Source organism: Leptopilina boulardi, unplaced genomic scaffold, assembly GCF_019393585.1.
Source record: "Leptopilina boulardi isolate dan_hultmark-lab unplaced genomic scaffold, ZJU_Lbou_2.1 LbouV2_362, whole genome shotgun sequence".
Taxonomy (NCBI): Eukaryota; Metazoa; Arthropoda; class Insecta; order Hymenoptera; family Figitidae; genus Leptopilina; species Leptopilina boulardi.
In genome coordinates, this window is record NW_026137932.1 from 3,352,537 (window position 1) to 3,372,842 (window position 20,306).

At 24.2% G+C, this 20,306-nt stretch overlaps 2 protein-coding genes across 2 annotated transcripts; both read right to left on the reverse strand.

Moving 5' to 3' along the window:
* Window positions 1–1,017: 1,017 nt before the first annotated feature.
* Window positions 1,018–12,897, reverse strand: LOC127286494 (uncharacterized). Its single transcript, XM_051312934.1, has 10 exons — window positions 12,480–12,897; window positions 6,585–6,707; window positions 5,083–5,200; window positions 4,632–4,896; window positions 4,287–4,403; window positions 3,917–4,007; window positions 3,694–3,830; window positions 3,251–3,383; window positions 2,760–2,835; window positions 1,018–2,415 (listed from the first exon to the last, which is right to left on the reverse strand). Exons 1-9 carry the CDS (start codon window positions 12,621–12,623, stop codon window positions 2,785–2,787), a joined length of 1,179 nt encoding a protein of 392 aa, XP_051168891.1. The 5' UTR covers window positions 12,624–12,897; the 3' UTR covers window positions 1,018–2,415; window positions 2,760–2,784.
* A 442-nt stretch (window positions 12,898–13,339) lies between these two features.
* On the reverse strand, window positions 13,340–20,019 carry LOC127286495 (iron-sulfur cluster assembly enzyme ISCU, mitochondrial). Its single transcript, XM_051312935.1, has 4 exons — window positions 19,807–20,019; window positions 14,628–14,852; window positions 14,082–14,160; window positions 13,340–13,642 (listed from the first exon to the last, which is right to left on the reverse strand). The coding sequence occupies exons 1-4, from the start codon at window positions 19,894–19,896 to the stop codon at window positions 13,554–13,556; spliced, it is 483 nt and encodes a 160-aa protein (XP_051168892.1). The 5' UTR covers window positions 19,897–20,019; the 3' UTR covers window positions 13,340–13,553.
* Window positions 20,020–20,306: the final 287 nt, after the last annotated feature.

Consider the following 20,306-nt stretch of genomic DNA (forward strand, 5'->3'; position numbering starts at 1 on the left):
ATAATTGAAAATTCCTAATAGGCCTGTCATTTATTTTTTATCATATTTTTTTTTATTATTTTTTCGCGACAATAGAAAAATGATAGAAAAAATATTATAGGAAAATGATAGAAAAAAATGATAAGTAAAATGATAAGAAAATGAAAAATGATAATAAAAGGATGTTTTCAATAATACAGAAATAAATATATATAAACTATTTAAATGTGCTGTAATTAGATATGTTAAATTTTTTTTATTGAGAAGAAACCGATTAATTTATAAATTATCAAATATTTACTTTCAATAAAAAAATTCAACATATCTAATTACAGTACATTTAAATAGTTTATATTTATTTCTTTATTATTTTTCTTATTATTTTACCTATATAATTTTTTTCTATCATTTTACTATAATTTTTTCTATCATTTTTTCTATCATATCTGGATTAAATAATAATTTATTATGTTAAACATTATTATTATTATTATATATATGATTATATTTATGATTCTAAACATTGTTAACAAATTAACAATAATTTATTATTATCAAGGAATGAAAAGAGTCATAAAAAAACCTTTACATTATATCCCTGAAGTATCCAAGAATAAATATATTTCCAAAAATACCCTTACAATACGTTCCTGGATCAATATACGAAAATTATGTTTGGTAGCAGAAGACAAAAGAAAGACCGGTACATGCCCTCACAACACAAGGATATTCAGGATATCCCTGGGACGTCCTGGGGATATCCATTTGCTTTTGGCGATTCGGATATCCCTAAGATATCCTCTGGATATCCATGGACATCTCTAAGATATCCCAGGGATATCCAAACCGCCGAAAACAAATCGATATCCCCAGGACGTCCCAAGGATATCCTGAATATCCTTTTGTTGTGAGGGTGGCAACCAAATAACAAAGATTTTCTCTTATAAAATGTATTATTTGTATCATTATTAATATCATTGGTTTTTTTTATTTTGTATTTTTAATCATTAATTTTGAAAATTGTGTTTAATCCCTAATAACACAAGATATCTTGGGATATATTGATAATATCCCGCAGATATCCTAGGGATGTCCTATGGATATCAAAAGGATCTCTTAAGGATATCCAAAAAATCGGAGGTTTGGATATTCTTTGGATATCCCATGGATATCTGAGGATATCTCTATAGACTTTCATAAATGTCCTCCAGATATCCCATAGATATCGTCAGGATATCCCACAGATATCATCAGGATATCCCATAGATATCGTTAGGATATCCCACAGATATTTTCAGGATATTCTCAGTATATCTTCTCGATGTCAAGAAGATATTCTCAGGATACTGTTTTTAAAGTCATTATGAGACTACGAGTGAGAATATTCTGTGAATTAAATTTTATATATAAATAAAATAAAATGCAACTTGTTTTTCGAGAAAGTTGTATAATTTGAAAAATTATTAACTAATTTTTTTCTCATTCGTGATTCATTACTTTATTCATATGCTTAATATTGTCAGAAAATAAATTGGCTTTAAACAATATAAATTCTTCCCCGCAAATAACGAATAACTATTAATATTAATTATACATTAAGTGCATGAGTTTATTTAAAAACTTTGAAAAATGCGTTTTAAATCTTCATTTAAAATAAATTAGAAGCTCATAAGATTTTTGTTTTTATTATATTATTATTCATTATATTAGCTTAACAATTTTAACCTTTAAAAATATATGTTGAGATATTAAATATCCCGTGAATATCCTAAGAATATCCCACGGACATCCTAAGGATATCCCACGGATATCCTGCGATATAATATCCAATAGATATTTTGTGGATGTCTCAGGGATATCCTGTGGATATCCTATGGATGTCCTGTTGATGTCCCACAGACCGGTGGTTTGGATATCCTAGGGATATCCTATGGATATCCCAAGATATCCTGGGGACCATTCTAGGATATCGACCATTGATATGGATATCCTTTTGTTATGAGGGATTAAATTAAAATCTATTTTTTGTAATTTTGATGAATTTATTGTGTTGATTTAAATTATTTTTTTTATAACAATTCTTGCAGAACTCTTTCACAAATCCCCCTCCTCCCTATATTGATTTACTTTGAGTAGCCGAGAAAATTAATAAAATGATTCAAAATTTCGGTATATTTTTGTTAATAAATATATCTACGGGTAGCATGAGAGGGCTAAAATCTGTTATAAATAAAGTAATAAAACAATAAGAGTACAATACAATTATACATATGCAATAAAGGATTGTCTAATACAGCAGGAGGGTGAAAAATATCTCTACAGAAGGTCTAAATTTTTGCAGTGAAGGGCTAAAAATATTATTATAATGACTCGTTGGCCATCCAATCATCATTCTCATCCTGGTATTCGTAGAGAACACAGTAAATTATATTTTTTCTGAAATAATTAAAATGTAACGTGTAATAATGTAACGAAGCTTCATCGTCATCTTTATCGTTAAATAATAAATTGCATCAATTAGAAAATAGTAATAATAATGATAAAAATCAATAAATTCTCAAAATTCTAAAATAAATTTTAAAAACTCGTCATAATTTAAATATCGTAATTTATATTGAAACTTTTAATACAATTTCAAAAAATTTAGGTACTATTTGATAATATATATGTGAATATTTGCTATACACTTCACTAAAAAAAAGTTTTACACGTAGTAAAATAAGTTCTTAATTTTTTAAAATCGTTTATACATTACATTTATCTTACTAAATTTTACTTACATTATCAAAAATTATATTTATGTGTTTATCTCATTGATGACAACATTGTGAAATAAGACATTGAAGCTCGAATCATCTATTAAAAAAATTACATTTAGTGATTTTTTTTTATAAAATACATAGAAAATTAAAAGGCATTAAAATAAGCTGCAACACGCTTATTATTTTAATCCAATTTTGCTTATTTTAATCTATTTTGGTATTAAAATAAGTAAAATTGGATTAAAATAATAAGGCTTATTTTAATGCCTTTTAATTTTCTATATACAAAGTGATAAATATTTCAGAAATTTATTTTTAAAAAACTATTTGGCAAACATAGTAAATCTAAAGGTCATTTTCAGTAAAAGTTTGGTAATAATATTAAAGAATTCAGATAAACACAAAAGAATAGGAGGACAGAAAAGAATGAAGAAGAAGAAGAATATTATCTCTATAATTGTTATCAGTTTCTTTATATATCATTGATATAGCAAAAAATAAAAGTATACCCCTGAAAAGCTTTCTATATCTATAACATAAACTTGAGCAGCTGTAAGTTTGCAAGGATCTTTAGTTCTCATCATTATTTGAAGTAACATTTTTCTACATTTTAATGGCATTTCATACCATTCAGAGAAATATCTACAAAATCATAAATAATTAAAACCATTGAGATTAAATAATATATATACCTACACGGAAAAAATTTTGGTGCACCGGTTGTACTGGTTAGTTAAAAAATTTTTGTACTTTAAAAACGGACATCAGTTATCCCGGTTTGGTGCAACCTATGTCCCGTACAGTGTGTCTGATGTCCCTTACAGCGCTTCTGACGCGCCAAATCAGGATAACAGTTGCCCGCAACCCATAGTACAACAGTTCTACCGTAGATTGCGCATCTGATGCACCAAAATTTTTTCCGTGTAAAATTAATATAGTTATTCTTATTTACATATTATCAAATAGTAAGCCAGTATTATCCGTTAATCGCTGAGACGATTTACTCAAAATAAACAAACTGACCATGTGTGCTACAACAAACACTACAAATCTTATAGCTTCATGTGGTTTATCTAAATTAATTAATACCTGTAAAATATCCATATTAAAAAATAATTTATTATTCCGTCATTATAATATACTTGATAGAGAAATAATAATAAAATTTTGTTTACCAATATTCCTATGAGACTTATAATGACAACAGTAATTAGTATTTGCAGTAAATAAGAGATTGCAAATAATGATTCAATTGAAGCGACAAACCTGGTATAAAAAAACCATATAATCGTTACATTATTTCCACAAACTACAAATATGCAACGAATGTGCAACGAATTCGTCGCACATTCATAATTTCGAACATTTACTTCAAACTACTCTGTTAATTTTGAATGTTTTTGCCTAAATGTTAGTTCAATTAATAATAAAATATGTCAATGTGAATAAATAAAAAAAAAAATCTTTTTAGAAAAAATACTTCTTTGTGAAATAAATACACATAATTAAGTCATATCAAATTACATATTAACAGATTATACTAACTCTAAACCAATCCAGTGTCTTTCTACACATTTTGAAATTTCTTTACAAATAATGTCTTCCTTTTCAACTAAATTAATTTCCTTAGGTACGTTTTCGTTAATATTCCTTAGTTTATAACTGTCATAACAAATAATTATTAAGGTATCAATAAATATCAAAGAAAATTATAAGGTATTAAAATAAGCTGCAACACTTATTATTTTAATCCAATTTTGCTTATTTTAATACCAAAATGGATTGAAATAAGCAAAATTGGATTAAAATAATAAGCGTTGCAGCTTATTTTAATGCCTTTTAATTTTCTTTGATGTTAAACTTAAAAATTATAATAGTAAAGAAATTTACCCTAATGCGGAAAAAATTCCAGTTGCATGTTGTGTGAGTATAAGAAATAATGTATCAAAGCCAAGTAGAGGAAATTCCTTTGCAAATGCACTAATAAATATATGAATTTGTATCCAATAAAAGTATTTCGTATTGTCTTCAACTCCATAATCAAGTTCATAAATAAAAATTCTTTCTCGAGTTTCATTGAGAGGTGCAATTTGATCAATTAAACATGGTACCAATGGCATGAATAGATAGCCAACTGTAGTGAAACCTAAATAACCTAGCATTTTAATTTTTATTAGTCAATTAAACAAATAATAAATCTAAAAATATAATTTTAGTGAATTAGAAAAATAGTTTTAAATTATGTCAATTACTGCTCCTTATTAAAAATAAATCTTTATTAGTAAAAGAAATATTACTTTTTAAAATATACTAATATTTACAAATTCTATTGCATACATACTTGCATAAAAAATTGTACTATCTCTTCCTCTTTGAGCCTGCTTAAGAAATTGATCAAATTCTGGCTCAGATGACATAAAATCCCAATGACTTTTCACTGTATTCAGTAAATTTTTTACCTATTTTTAAATATGCATATATGTAGCATTATTTCTAAACTGAATAAAATTTATCCAGTTTTAATTAATCAAAATCTATCGTGAATAGAGAATGTTAAAATTTTAAAAATTCCCGTTAAATTTTAGTACAGCTATATGCGATAAGAAATTCTTTAAGGGGTTACGCCAACCTGAAATTTTCAAAAAAATTGATTTTTTTTGCTTAATTTCAAAATTTATATTCTAACGAATATTTTGAGATGTCTCCGAAGACAATGTCTCACTAATTACAAAAGTTATGATCTTTAGAAGTCAGCGGGTACACAGAAAATTAAAAGGCATTAAAATAAGCTGCAACGCTTATTATTTTAATCTAATTTTGCTTATTTTAATCCATTTTGGTAATAAAATAAGAAAAATTGGATTAAAATAATAAGCGTTGCAGCTTATTTTAATACCTTACAATTTTCTGTGTAGGGACGCGTCGAGAGCTGCTAGAAGCCGTCTAGCGCCTCCTTAACGACTTTCCATTTTCAGATCAGAGGACATTCTTTTCATTCTAGGAGAAGAGTATTATGGCCCAGGAATTGCTGATTAAATAGTAAGTTAAAAAATTTTCAAGTTATAATACACTAAAGTATATTTTTTTCTTCTTTTGCGTTTTTCTCGAAACCACATTTTTCGAGACGGTGTACACGATAACTCAAAAACAATTCAACCGATTGACTTGCAAATTAATATACATCTTCCTAAATAGATTTTCCACAGAGTGACGTGGGATTTTTTCGATTGAATAATTTGAAAATTTTTTATCCAATTTTTTATACGGTACTTTTAGCCCAAAAAAAAGTCAATTTTTGAAGTGCTTCCATTTTCGTAAAAATTTTTTTTTTTTTTAATTGGCTTCGTCACTCTGTTCAAAATTTGTCACTTTTTAAGAAAAATATTGTTTTACTTGTTTCAGACAAAAATTGAACTGTCAATCAGGTACACCATCAAGGAGTGCTCCGGAAAAATTGATCCACGCCAATACTTATATCTCCGCCATTTTTAATTAAAAACCATTTTTTTAAAATATTTATAAAGCTTAATATATGTATTAAAGCATCAATAAATGTAAATAAGTCCTACCTCTAACAGTTTTGTCAAAAAAATTCATAAAAAACTATCCGATTTTCATGCGTTCAGGGTGGCGTAACCCCTTTAAACTAATTAACTAAATTAAAATTTATTATTATATCCCATGTAGACATTTTCTATACACTTTCAAATTAATCGAAAAGATTTTGATTGATTTAAATGATTTATGACTTTGATTTAATTATTATCTAATAATTTTAATTTTTCAACTATTTTACTATTTTTAACACTATTTAATATTTATTATTATTTGTTTTTAAATTACCTTTTCAGAACTTATAATGCCAGTCAGCAATTTTATTGAATAAAGAACTGTAGTCAAGAGAGGTAATGTGCGTACCATAATTCCATCTAAACTTTCTCCCCAAAGCTTAACGTAGCAAATCATCTAATAATATTATTCTTACATTAAAACTTATTGAATATAGAAATATTTTTTTTTTACTTTAGAACAATTTTAGAGAATGTTAATATCGAATTTATCCGACACCTACAAAACTAAAATGACTTTCCTAGCAATGACACTGACACTATCCCATCATAAAGACTGTAAAATTAAAACATTAAACTAAACTAAACCCAAACTAAAAATTCCTCAAAGCTGAATTAGTCATTTTTGACTAATTCACAGTCATTTTTGACTAATTCAAATAGGGCGGATTCGTTTACTGTGAATTAGTCAAAAGTTACTAATTCAATCAGTAACAAATCTATCACTAAATGAATTAGAAGTTTCAGTTTCTAGATAGGTATACATAGGTAGATAAAGTAGGTAATACAGACGTATTTATTTTGAAAATAGCCAAAAATTATTGCTTAAAAAATAGGAAACGATTATATTTTGTTTTTATATAGTTTAAATAACGTGAATCAATAAAAAAATCTATTTATTTCATTTTCGAAATTATTCTGCGATAATTACTGTGTAACGATTATGTATTTTGATTTAACTTTGACGTCAAAGTCATTTTCATTCTGACTTCGTAGTCAAATGTCATTTTTCGTAGTTTTACGAAAAATGATTGTTTTGATTTGTCAAATTGTAATTATATCCACAATTTATTTAGGAATTAAATTATAAAAAAGTAAAGTAAGTAATTTTAAACAGTTAAAAAAGCGGTATAATTAAGGAATTTTTAAAAGATTAATAATTAGGTTAAAATTACTTAATAAAAAAATATTTCATCTGTCAACGGTAAGTATTTTTTAATGTTGAAACCAGGAATATGTTATAATTGTTTTGAATAATGCCTTACTTTCATTTTTATAAGTGTAGTCATAATAAAATAAACTAAAATATCAAAAACTAAAGAAGAAATTATGTCGTTTAAAAGATAATTCAAAACATAAAAAATTACTTACATTTGACCGATGAAATATTTTTTTCCTAAAATAATTTTAACTTAAATTAGTTTCCTACTGTTTTGAACAAATTGACATTTTGTACATAATTTATTGATGTAATTTACAATAGAAAATGCTCAACACAAATTATTATTAAAAATACTCAATTTTTTGGCATAATGTAATTGGAATTAATTCCTAAACATAAATTCAGTAACGAGACTGTTATTTATATTTGTGTAAATAAAGTTTAACGATAATTTTATTTAAACTGTAATTAATTATATATAAATAGTAATATTTAAATAATTCTTTCAATTTTTCCTCTTAACATATGTGAATGAATAAATAAATAAAATAATATTAATGTTTTAATTATATTTCATAAATTAAAGTTTTTTTAACCTCTTACTTTTACTTAGTTTGTTAAAGTTATAAAAGTTTTTTTTAAAAATCCTTGTAATGCTGTCTTGATCTTTTTAAAATTACTTACTTCACTTTTTCATCATTTAATTCCTAAATAAAGTTTTTATTCTTAAATTTTTAATAAAGGGAAAAAAGTAATTATACTTTAAAATTGTGGTTATTACAAATTGACAAATCAAAACAATCATTTTACGTAAAACTATGTAAAATGACATTTGACTACGAAGTCAAAATGAAAATGACTTTGACGTCAAAGTTAAATCAAAATACATAATCGCTACCCTGGTGGGAGATGTCACAAGGATTTGAACCCATTACTTTGCCTTCTACCTTGGGAGCTGCGCCTTGACGCGCTCAACCAAAGGAGGCTATGAGGCATAAATTGACATAAACTCGTTGTCAAATCGATAATAAATAAGGTAAAGTCGATTTGTTTTCTATACAAATTTAATTACACAGGTCTACAAAATTTTGGATTGTGTCAGACCCAGAACCCGGAATAGTCATTTCCGATGTATTTTGTCACACTGAATCCAAAAAGTGACAACGAAATTGTTCCATCACGTCAGCGTTTTGAGATATTCTAATCTGAAAGCGTGAAAAATGCCGTTTTTGGCAATATTAGACACTCTATAAAATCGACAAAAAAATTTTTTTAATCATTTGTCTAAATTTTAATTAAAAGTACTATATTTCCTCTTTCAAATTTTTCTATGCCCGATCCGATTTTTTTTTCTCTAAGATACAGCCATTTGAATTTTACGTTGCATGAATTAAAATCTCTTTAAAACGAAAAGTAAATTGCTGATTACGAAGCCGATGTCAGATTTTCAAAATTAAACATGGCGGACTCTTTTTTTAGAAAATTCACAAGATTTGCCTGAAACTTATTACTTGGGGGTTTTTGGGGTCGCTGATACGAATCCAATGTCAGATTTTCGAAATCTCACATCGTATTCGTAATCAGCGACCCCCAAAACCCCCGAGTAACAAGTTTCAGTGCTATAAGTACTTTGCAATTTATTTTTCGTTTTTAAAGGGATTTTAGTTCATACAACGTAAAATTCAAATGGCTGTATTTTATAGAGAAAGAAAATCGGATCGTATCCGGCCTAGAAAATTTTGACAGAGGAAATATAGTACTTTTAATTAAAGTTTTGACCAATGATTAAAAAAATTTTTTGAAGATTTTATAGAGTGTCTAATATTGCCAAAAAAAGGCATTTTTCACGCTTTCAGGTTAGAATATCTCAAAACGCTGACGTGATGGAACAATTTCGTTGTCATTTTTGGATTCAGCGTGACAAAATACATCGGAAATGACTATTCCGGTTTCTGGGTCTGAAATTTGTAGAACTGTGTTATTATATAAATTTGTAATTAGTCTTATAAATGTGCCAATATTGATTTAAATTTGTTTATTAAATTAATTAACATTAACATAACAACAATAGTTTGGAGTGTTTTTTTGAACTGGTGTCTCTGTTAATCCAGACAAGACGGATATAGTTATCTATACTAGGAAATGCAAGGTTCCCACTGTGAGAAAACCTGTATTTTATTGGAAAGAAGTGCCTTTTTTCGATTCGGTCAAATATCTAGGAGTGATTCTGAATAAGAAGCTGATCTGGAGAAAGCACTTAAGAGTATCAATATAGTAGGTTTTGCACTACATTTTGGTTTTGCAGAAGGGCTATTGGATCATCTTATGGGGTCTAAAACCGGATATGATCCAGTGGCTCTATCGTATGGTCCTCTTGCCAAGATTTCTGCATGCATCAGTTGTTTAGTGGATTAGAAGCCAGTTGAAAACGGTGAAATTGAAACTTGAACAACTGCAAGCAATGGTGTTTACACTGCAAAAAGAAGTATCTTATTATAAGATACATTGGAAGCAAGTTACCAAAAGTATCTTCCTATCCATCTTATATCTTAAGAAACTGATGCATTTTAAGTTGTTTTAGATAACTTAGAAGCAAGTTATAAAAAACATCTCAAAAAGGCGACCAAAACATCTTAAAATAAGATACTTCTTTTTGCAGTGTAGAGGGATTACTCGTGCAATGAGAACCACGCCAACTTCTGCGTTAGGTTTCTTAATGGCGGAAGAACCTCTACACATTTTAACGGTTAAAAAGGCTGCTCTCACAATGACCAGACTTCAAGCACAGGGGAAAACACACAAAATTCCCCGCCTCTACACTGAAGATTCTAGAAATCAGTATGGGACAGGATAGAACTACAGAGTTAAAATTAGTTTGGGAATGTCGAAAGGTATTGGACGAGCTAGGTTTGAAAAATAAGCTCTCATTAATCTGGGTACCAGGACACTTGGGAATCAGAGGAAATGAGAAAGCGGATATCTTAGCCCGTAGAGGGTCTGAAATGACTATGATAGGCCCGGAACCGGCGGTAGACATTATGCCAGGCTCGGTGAAAGGGGCCATTGAAAGATGGTCTAGGGGATGTTATGAGAGAGAGAGTGGACGGAGAGTACTGTATAGGTAGACAGGCCAAGGCTCTGTTGGGATTAAAACTCAACAGGAGCTTTGCCGAGTCCCTTCTAAAATTCAACGAGATCAGAGTTAGAGCAGTGATCACGCTGCTTATAAGACATGGCCTCCTGAACTACCATCAGCACAAAATAGTTAGAAACGTCTCACCTAGGTACAGATTGTGTGACGCAGAAGAAGAATCTTCGACTCATATTTTATGTCACTGTCCAGCTTACGCTACAATGATAAATCAATGTTGGGGCCATGCCTTTGTAGATCCAGATAGGATTCGCTACCTCTTGGTAGAAGAGTTACTGGACTTTTGGAATAAGACAGGACTCTAGAGAGGGAGACTGGGTTCGAACTTTTGTGGTGATCGTAGTATGATTAGCTAGAGTTCTAGACGTTTCTCTCTCGCGTAGAGCAAGAAGAAGCGACAGCGACTTTTCTCTCACACAGCGAGTGAGAAAGAAATTGTACCGGCTTTGTATAGTTATGTTCAGTTGCATCTGGAACCACGCTTATAGTGTCACGCATATTTATTATGCCTAATAAACCAAATTTAAATAAGTGTAATTTTATTTATTTATAACCTTTAATATTGAACACATAACTGTGGTGATTCCCTTCTGATTTACTCTCTTTGATTTTAACAAATTTAAATATTTAATAATGAGAAATCCCACACTTTCCGGGGTTAGGTGCAATGGGTCTTACGACTTAAGTACCAACACTCGTACTAAAGGACTTCGGTATAAGTTTGTTTTAGATTAGATTAGATTAGAATTATTTTTGAGTCGAATTTTTATTTGTTTTTAAATCAGTATTTTGCAGAATTTTCATCAAAACAATTTTCTATATTACAGAATTTTTATATAAACCGAAAATTCATTGCACAGAATTTTTATTTGTTCGAATTTTTATTTACTCGAATTTTTATTTACTCGAATTTTCATTTAACATAATAGATATTAAAATAAACTGCAACGCTTATTATTTTAATCCAATTTTGCTTATTTTAATCCATTTTGGTATTAAAATAAGCAAAATTGGATTAAAATAATAAGCATTGCAGCATATTTTAATGCCTTTTAATTTTCTGTGATTTTAAAAAAATTTTATTGGATAGAATTTCATTGCATAGAATTTTCATTTGTCCGAAATTCCAAATGGCCGAACAAACAATCGATTTTGGCGCGATTTTTAAAATCAACCAATCAAAAATTATCCATAAAATTGTGATTGATTGATTTTAAAAATTGCGCCAAAATTTTTCTGTCGATTGTTTGTTTGGACATTTGTAATTTCGGACAAATGAAAATTCTACCAATTAGAAATTCTGTTAAATGATTTTCCAATTAAGTAAAAATTCACTAGTATGAAAAATCGGTTATATGGAAATTATATCAAATAAAAATTCGAACAAATTAAAAATTCTGTGAAGTAAATTTTCGGTTATGTAAAAATTCTGTAATATAGAAAATCGTTTTGATGAAAATTCTGCAAAATACTAATTCGAACAAATCAAAATTCGGTTCAAAAATAATTATGACAAATGAAATTTCATAAAATGAAAATTCTAACTAATGATTTTTAGAACATAATCATGCGTCCTATATTTTTTATTGTTTCGATACATTTTAATGTCTATTACTGTATGGATTCATTAACAGAATGAACTGATTAGCAGTAATTTTGAATATTTTTGTACCAGAGAACAAAATTTTGAATTTCAGGCTAATATATATATATTTTTTTATTTTCTTTACAAACTTTTTTTTTTAGATAAAATAACTAATTTTGTCCAGCAAACATTTGTTAGTATTTGCATAAGACATTTTATTATTTTCCATGTCAATTAGAATTAAAATTTTTAACCGCAACAAATTATATACCTGTGGAATAAGTATACTAATATAGCAACAAGCAATAAATATTCTTATCAAATATTGTATTATATACGATTGAAAAGGCCAAAGTCCACATATTTTTAAAACAATTTTATTAATTTTATAGTATTTACTATCAAAAAAATCCATTAAAAATAATTTTTTTTTATTTTTTATCAAAGTATTAACACTTATTGCTGTTATTGAAAGGCAGAATAAAAAGTTATGTGTCAGCCTCTGAGATTTAAAAACTTCTTGAATGTAATTATCTTATACTGTATACATAATAAAAAAGGTCGAAACCCTAATTAAACTTCAACAACAATTCTATAAGTCATGAGCTTTAAGCATTTATTTCTTAGGAAAAAAAAGAATTAACTTAAAATTGTGTCAGTTACACTAATGTTTTAGGAAATTGTTAAATAAAAAATAAACTATTTATTTCTTGGATCAATATCACTTTTTCTTTCTACAATCATTAAAATAACAGTAGATATTATTTTTGTACTTTACTGAGCTTCTTGTTTTACAAAAAAAAATGTGTTTGCCTAATCACAAAAGTTGATAAACATTTTTTTTATTTGAAAATGGAAAGTATATTTTTCATTATTTATATTTAATTAAAAATAATTTTTTTTTAATTTATAACTAATGTCTCTCTTTCTATAATAGTTAATTTTTTTTTATAAGAAAAAATTTAAAGCAACGAAAAATTATTTATTAATAATAGTTAGGTTTACAATAGTATTTTTATAAAATATTTTTCTGAAATTTTTTTTTTTTAATAATAATTTTTGATTTATTTAATTAGAGTAAAAAATAAAATTACATTTTATACAATTATAATAATGTAAATATTAAAAATGTTGAAAGGCTACAAATTTTAATGTTTATTATATTTTTTTTTTTTTTACTTGGTAGTAAAATATAACTTCTACATATATTTTATTTACAAGAAATTTAGTTTAATGTTTAACTTATTTATATATATATTTAAAATAACAAACGAAATGGAATTTCTATTTTATCAATTACATGATTCTTTTTTTACACAAATTTTCAAAACAAATTAATTTTGTATTAATTGCTACTCTTATTATTATCCGTATCGCCCTGTTGCTTTATACGATAATCTGACAAAGCTGCTTTAATCGCATCCTCTGCAAGCACTAAAAAAATAATTTTTTTATTCATTTAAATAAATTAAATAACGGGGTGATAAAGTATTTTATTATTATTCTTTTATTTAAGAAACAGCAGAACTTACAAATTGCAAAAAAAAATTATAATAATTTACCATTAAAGGTAAAATGTTTTTACTTATTTTGAATTATTATATTATTTATTACCAAGTTTTTCTGTTTTCATTTTTTTTTTTTTTCATTTAAAATTATATTTTTAAATGTCAAAGCTTAATTATAAATTATTATTTTATTAATTTGTTTTAATTCTATTTTTTACTATTATTTATTTCTCATAATTATTTTTTTTGTAAAATTATTAATTATTTTATAATTATTACATTAATTTCTAATATTTTTTTTTCTTCATTTTTATTATTGACTAATTAAAATACAATTTCAATTTAAAAATATTTAAATAACTTACTCGAACAGTGTAGCTTGACGGGTGGTAGGCATAATTCTTTAGCGATGTCAGTATTCTTTAATTTTAAGGCTTCATCAACCTACAGTAAAAAAAAATTTATAAATATAAGAAAAAAATTAACGAATTAATTATTATAGAATTAAATGATTATATAATAATTTACATTTATTTTATAAAAAAAAAGAAAAACAAATATTCGATTAAAATTAATTAGTAATTTTTAACTATCTTTGAATGTTTGAATTATTCAAAAATTGCTCAAAAATTACTAATTAATGTTGATCAAATATTTGTGTTTCTTTTTATAAAAAAAAAAAATATATTATTTAATTATTTGGTTCTATAATTGATTTGTTAATATTTCTTTCGACATTTTATATAAGAAATATTAATAAATAAATAAATAAAATAAATAAATAAACAAAATAAATAAATAATATAAATAAATTAACAAAGAGTGTTCACATAAAATTTCTTTAATTTTTTATTGACAGTAATTAAAAATTATAAACATCATTGATAATTTATTTAATTGAAATATTATACCGTTTTTCCTTTGACCCATTCGGTTGCAAGGGAACTTGAAGCAATTGCTGAACCACATCCAAATGTTTTAAATTTTGCATCAATTATTTTTCCTTTTTCGTCAACTTCAATTTGTAATTTCATTACATCTCCACAAGCAGGAGCGCCAACTAATCCAGTTCCAACACGCTTATTATTTTTATCTAATGAACCAACATTTCTTGGATTCTCATAGTGATCTAAAACCTATAGATAATTTTTATATTACGCATTTATATTTTTAATTTTTGTTTGGAAATTTTTTTTTACCTACTTTTTGTTTGTAAATTTTTTAATTAATTTTTCTTTTAAAAATTTCTGAATTTTTATAGAATTTTATCGAAAGGAAAGTTTTTTTTTTCGAATCGCTGATAATGAATCGAAAATCAGATTTTAAAAATAAAAATATCAACTTGTTTTCAAAGAATTTACACATTTTACAAAATTACAATTATTTAACATCATATTGTAATTAAATATCTTCAAAAACAAAATTATTTTCAAAATTGTGGTTTTTAAATAAAATAAAAAAAAAAAAAAAAAATTTCGAAAATTGAATTACTTTTGAAATTTATAATAAATATAATTAAAAACTAGTGACAATACTTTCGATTAAATTATTTCAAAATTTAATTATTTACATTAAATCCAAATTATTATATTATTTTTATAAAATTTTTTAACTATAAAATTCGGAAATTTTCGTGATTTTCAAAAATTTTAATGAATTTCTTTGATAATTTACTGATTTTAACAATTTATATATTAAAAATATTTTTTTTTAAACATTAATTTTAATAATTTAGTTATTTATTTAAAAAAGAAAATTGAATAATTCATTTTTTCTTAAATTGATATGAAAAATTTTCATTGCATCCCTTCGAAAATTAAATTATTATAACAATGTTTAATTTAAAATCATTTAAACTATTATTACCGGATGTCTAACAATTGCTAGGAAAAAAATTCCCTGACTTTTCCCTGACTATTCCCTGGCCTAAATTACACTAAAAAATTTTTTATTTTGATCAAATAAAATTTATTTTGATACAATTAAATCATTTACCTGTCTATTATCCACTAATTTCATATGTATTTGAACCAAATAAATAATGTTTCGTAAAAAATAAAATATTTAAGTGAAATAAATAAACTAATTAGTAACCTATGAATATTCTCAACATTTAATTTCAAAGAATTTTTACGGCGTCAAATCTTAAATTATCAAATTTTTATTTAGTAAAATTATATAAAGCCGATTTTCTAGTACATCGAATTTCAAATTAATACAATTTCAATTTTTAATGGAATTTATTTCAAGAAAAATTGCATAAAGAACAATTTTTTTTAACAGAATTGTTATTTTAGTAAATTTCGATTTATCAAAATATTTACTTAACAAAATTGTCATTGAATAAATTCACAATTAACAGAATTTTTATTTAACAAAATTCTTAATTAACAAAGTTTTTATTAAAGAAAATTTTAATTCGAACTAATTCTCATGTAACAGAATTTTCATTTAAGAAAAATTCTACTCAGTTCTTTTTTTAGCAATTTTTCGAGACATACATTTCGTTAAATTCAAAATTATTTTAATGTAAAATTTAAAGAAAAAGTATTAGAAAAAAATGCTTTATAAGAGTTCTGCTAAATAAAAATTCTTTTAAATCGAATTTTAGTTAAATGTAAATTGAAAATTTTACATAATATAAAATCTACTTTATACAATTTTGCTAAATAACAATAATTTAATATTCAGGCCTCGGATCGACTTAAAGGCACAAAAAAAGTCGTTTTAGTCGATTTATATTCCAAAAAAAGTCGAAAAAATCGATTATTTTCATTTAAACAAAAATATTTTACAGATTTTTCAATAAATTTTTTTTTTAAATAATAATACTTTTGGAAGGGTTAAAGTTGAAATTTTTAGAAATAATTGAATTTCAAAAGATTTTGTTAATTTTCAGACAATAATTAAATTTTACAGAACTAAAAAAAAATTTATCAAATAATTTTAGATAACCTTTTTTAAATGTAATTAAATTTTCAAAAATTTACACTTGAAATTTTTAAAATTAATTGAATCTCAATTAAAATTTTTTTTGATGATTTCACTAAAAAATTTATTAGAAATTGCGAACAAAAATACAATAATTTGAAAATCATTTTTAATTGGAAAATGGTTTCAAATAGTTGAATATTCGATGAATATTATAAAAATAGTTAAAAATAATTGAATTTCCTTAGAATTATAATTGAAATTATTAAATTTCAAAAAATTTTCAATGGAAAATTTTTTGAAATAATTAAGCTTAAAAATCTTTTAAATTCAAATTTTTGAAAATAATTAAATTTTAAGTGAAATTTTAGATAATAATTCAATTTTAGTTCATTTTTGATTGAAAATTTTTATAATAATTAACTTTGAATTGAAATTTTTAAGAATAATTGAATTTTAGTTGATTTTGATTTGAAAATTTTGAAAATAATTGAATTTTCTTTGATTTTGAATTGAAAATTTGGAAAATAATTGAATTTTAAAAGATTTGGAATTGAAATTTTGGCTAATAATTGAATTTTAATTAATTTTGAATTGAAATTTTAAAAAAATAATTGAATTTCAATTGATTGTGAATTGAAATATTGGAAAATAATTGAATTTTCTTTGATTTATGATTTTAAATTAAAATTTTTTGGTAATTTTATTTGATATTTTTTCAAAATTATAAACAATTATTAAATTTCATAAACATTTTAATTGAAAAATAATTTGAAATAATTGAATTTGTGATGAATTTCATTAAAATTATTAAAAATATTTAATTTAGTGAAGAATTTTAGTTAAAAATTTGTTAAATAATTGGAATAAAGAAGATCTGAAGAAGATCGGCATTTTATACTAAAAAAAAATATATTTTATTAAAAAATTTTTTTTTTAAATGTAAAAAAAGTCGAAATAGTCGCATTTTATAAAAATAAGTCGAAAAAAGTCGTATTTTTGAAAAAAAAGTCGGAAATAGTCGAAAAAGTCGTATAATCCGAGGCCTGATTATTCGACGTCGTAAAAATTTTTATCAGTTAAATGTGGGTATTAGCATTAAATAATAAATTATTCTTATTAATGAATAATTTACTTTATTTCAAGTTGAACCGATAAAATAAAATTGTAACAAATAATTTTTATTTTTATTAAAAAACTAAATATTTCGCTCAAAAAAAATTAATTAATTGTTATTCAAGTTTAAAAAATCATTTATTAGATTCAATAAATAGTAGTAAATAATTATTTACTTAATGAATATAAGATATATCACACGCTTAATAATTGAGTGTGAAGGTCAAATTTTTAATTTGCATTTGCTTTAGGAAAAAAGTAAAAAAAAATTTTGAAACTAATAATTACTTTAATTTATTTATAAAAAATTCCAGAAAATTAAAGAAATTCCCTGACTTTTCCAGAACAAATTTCTTATTTTTCCAGGACATTAAATTGAATGACCTTAAGGAATAAAATAATTTTTTAATTTAACTATTGTTGTCAGAAATTTAATAATTAAAAAACAATTTTAATAAATATTATAGTAAAATTCATAAAAATTACATTACGTAATTTATGTAAATTTTCATTTTACTTATTTAATTAATTTTTTTTTCAACTTGATTGACAAAATTTTATAAATTTTTGAAAATTTAAGAGCAAAATATAAAAAATTCAAGGACAAAAATTTAAATTTCCAGGACATTTTTTCAAATTTCAGAACATTTCCAGGACTTCCAGGACTAGTAGACACCCTGCAATTGCGACTATTTCGAAATTTAATTATTTATATATTAAATATAAATAATTATATTATTTATAAACTTTTTAAAATAAAATTTGGCAAATTTTATCATTTTCAAATATTTTAATGAATTTCTTTGATAATTTACTGATTTTAATAATTTATATTTTAAAAATATTATTTTTTAAACAAAAAGTTGTATTATATAATTTAATAATAATAATAATAATAATAATAATAATAATAATAATAATAATAATAATTTTATTTTCATTGTATACCTTTTCAGGCCTTTATAATTTTTTTACAATTTTAAATTTATTTTTCACATTTAATTTTGTATATTTTAGTGTTCAAAAAATTCATCTTTTAATCTATTGGCAAAATATTCACATTTTATCCAAAGTAATTTACCTTTTGAAAATATAAAATTTTTAAAACACGTTTTTTAAAAATATTTCTTTAAAAATCTTTATATTACGTTTAAAACTATTAATTTTTTTTTATATTTTTTTAATTATTTATTTATTTTTAATTTAAAAATTTTTAGTTTAAAACAAAATTATTGACTTTTTAGAAATCAACAATTTTGAAAAGCTTAAATTGTTGGACTATTATAGTTTTAAATTCAAAAATTTTATTTTCTTTGATGCTTTTATTATTAAATTTATCGTTTTTAATAAAAAAAATAAGTAATTTAGTAATTAACTTTTTGAAAAAATGTAAAAAAGAAATTTTTGTTTAAATAGAAAAAATCATATTTAAATCGAAAAAATTAAATTTTTTTAATTTCAAAAAAAAAAAGAAATGATTTTTATTAAAATTTTCAAGTGAAAATCGTCTAAAATTTTATCACTGTTAAAAAAATTAACTGCTACTAATCTTCTAAAATTTAATTAAAATTAACTTTAATAATTTTGCAAAATTGATATCAAAGGATTAATGATTCTACATAACCTATAAATATATAAATTTTTATTATAGATAATTTTCGGAGTTTCATTCAAAAATAATAAAAATAAATCTTTTTTTTACTTTAGAGATAATTTATAAATATATAATAATAATAATAATAAATACAATTGCATAAAATTATGCAAGTATTGCATTCAACTTAAATCGATTTGCAACTATATATACATATAAAATTTTTTTCACAACACATGTATTTATATGACATAATACGACGCAAAGTTAAATTATTTTTTTATAAATAACTAATAGTAAAACAATGAAAAAAGAAATGTCTTATTTTATTAGTGTTAAAATGTTTAATTACAAAAAATGTTATAAATAGTGTATTTTCTTTTTTTTTTAGAAAATTTATATAAAACAAAAAATTAAAAAAAGGTTAGATAAATAATATTGTTACTTACATTAGGATGATATGAAGCACGGGAGCCAGCACTATAGATAATGTTTGCTGTTTCCGATAGTTTGGAGGGCAAACTTCTCCAAAGTGCCATTTTCAATTAAATAAATCAACTGTCAAAGCAAGACAACACTTTTATTTTTGCGTAGATCAAAAAAACGATTGATAAACCACGTGAGACAAAAATACAAAACTACACACACACATTCATGCACTGAGAACATAAATATCAAACAATTTTTACGTCATCGTAAGGCCTAAACATAGTGATATTTAAAAAAAATTGCCAGACAGTCCACGAAACGCAATTGCGCATGCGCTGGAAAGTTAGTTCAAGTTTGGTGGGGGGAAATAAAATATGGCCGTTTTTAAATATCACACATTTTACATTAAAGTTTAGGGAAATTCAAATATAGATTAAATCCAACTGCAAAGTGAAAATTAGGTCATATGATGATTTGATAATCGAATTTAGACCAATTTAAATTCGGTGAAAATTCATTC

Bases quoted from the DNA above. Each gene is read 5' to 3' on its own strand.
- LOC127286495 (XM_051312935.1), bottom strand. From the start codon at position 19,896: ATGGCACTTTGGAGAAGTTTGCCCTCCAAACTATCGGAAACAGCAAAC. The intron at 14,161-14,627 runs GTATAATATTTC...TTTTTACTGTAG, and splicing joins AATGGGTCAAAGGAAAAACG to GTTGATGAAGCCTTAAAATT. The intron at 13,643-14,081 runs GTAAGTTATTTA...TTATTTTTTTAG, and splicing joins CGTCAAGCTACACTGTTCGA to TGCTTGCAGAGGATGCGATT.
- LOC127286494 (XM_051312934.1), bottom strand. From the start codon at position 12,623: ATGGATTTTTTTGATAGTAAATACTATAAAATTAATAAAATTGTTTTA. The intron at 5,201-6,584 runs GTAATTTAAAAA...ATTTAAAAATAG, and splicing joins GCATTATAAGTTCTGAAAAG to GTAAAAAATTTACTGAATAC. The intron at 4,008-4,286 runs GTTAGTATAATC...TTTTTATACCAG, and splicing joins AGACACTGGATTGGTTTAGA to GTTTGTCGCTTCAATTGAAT.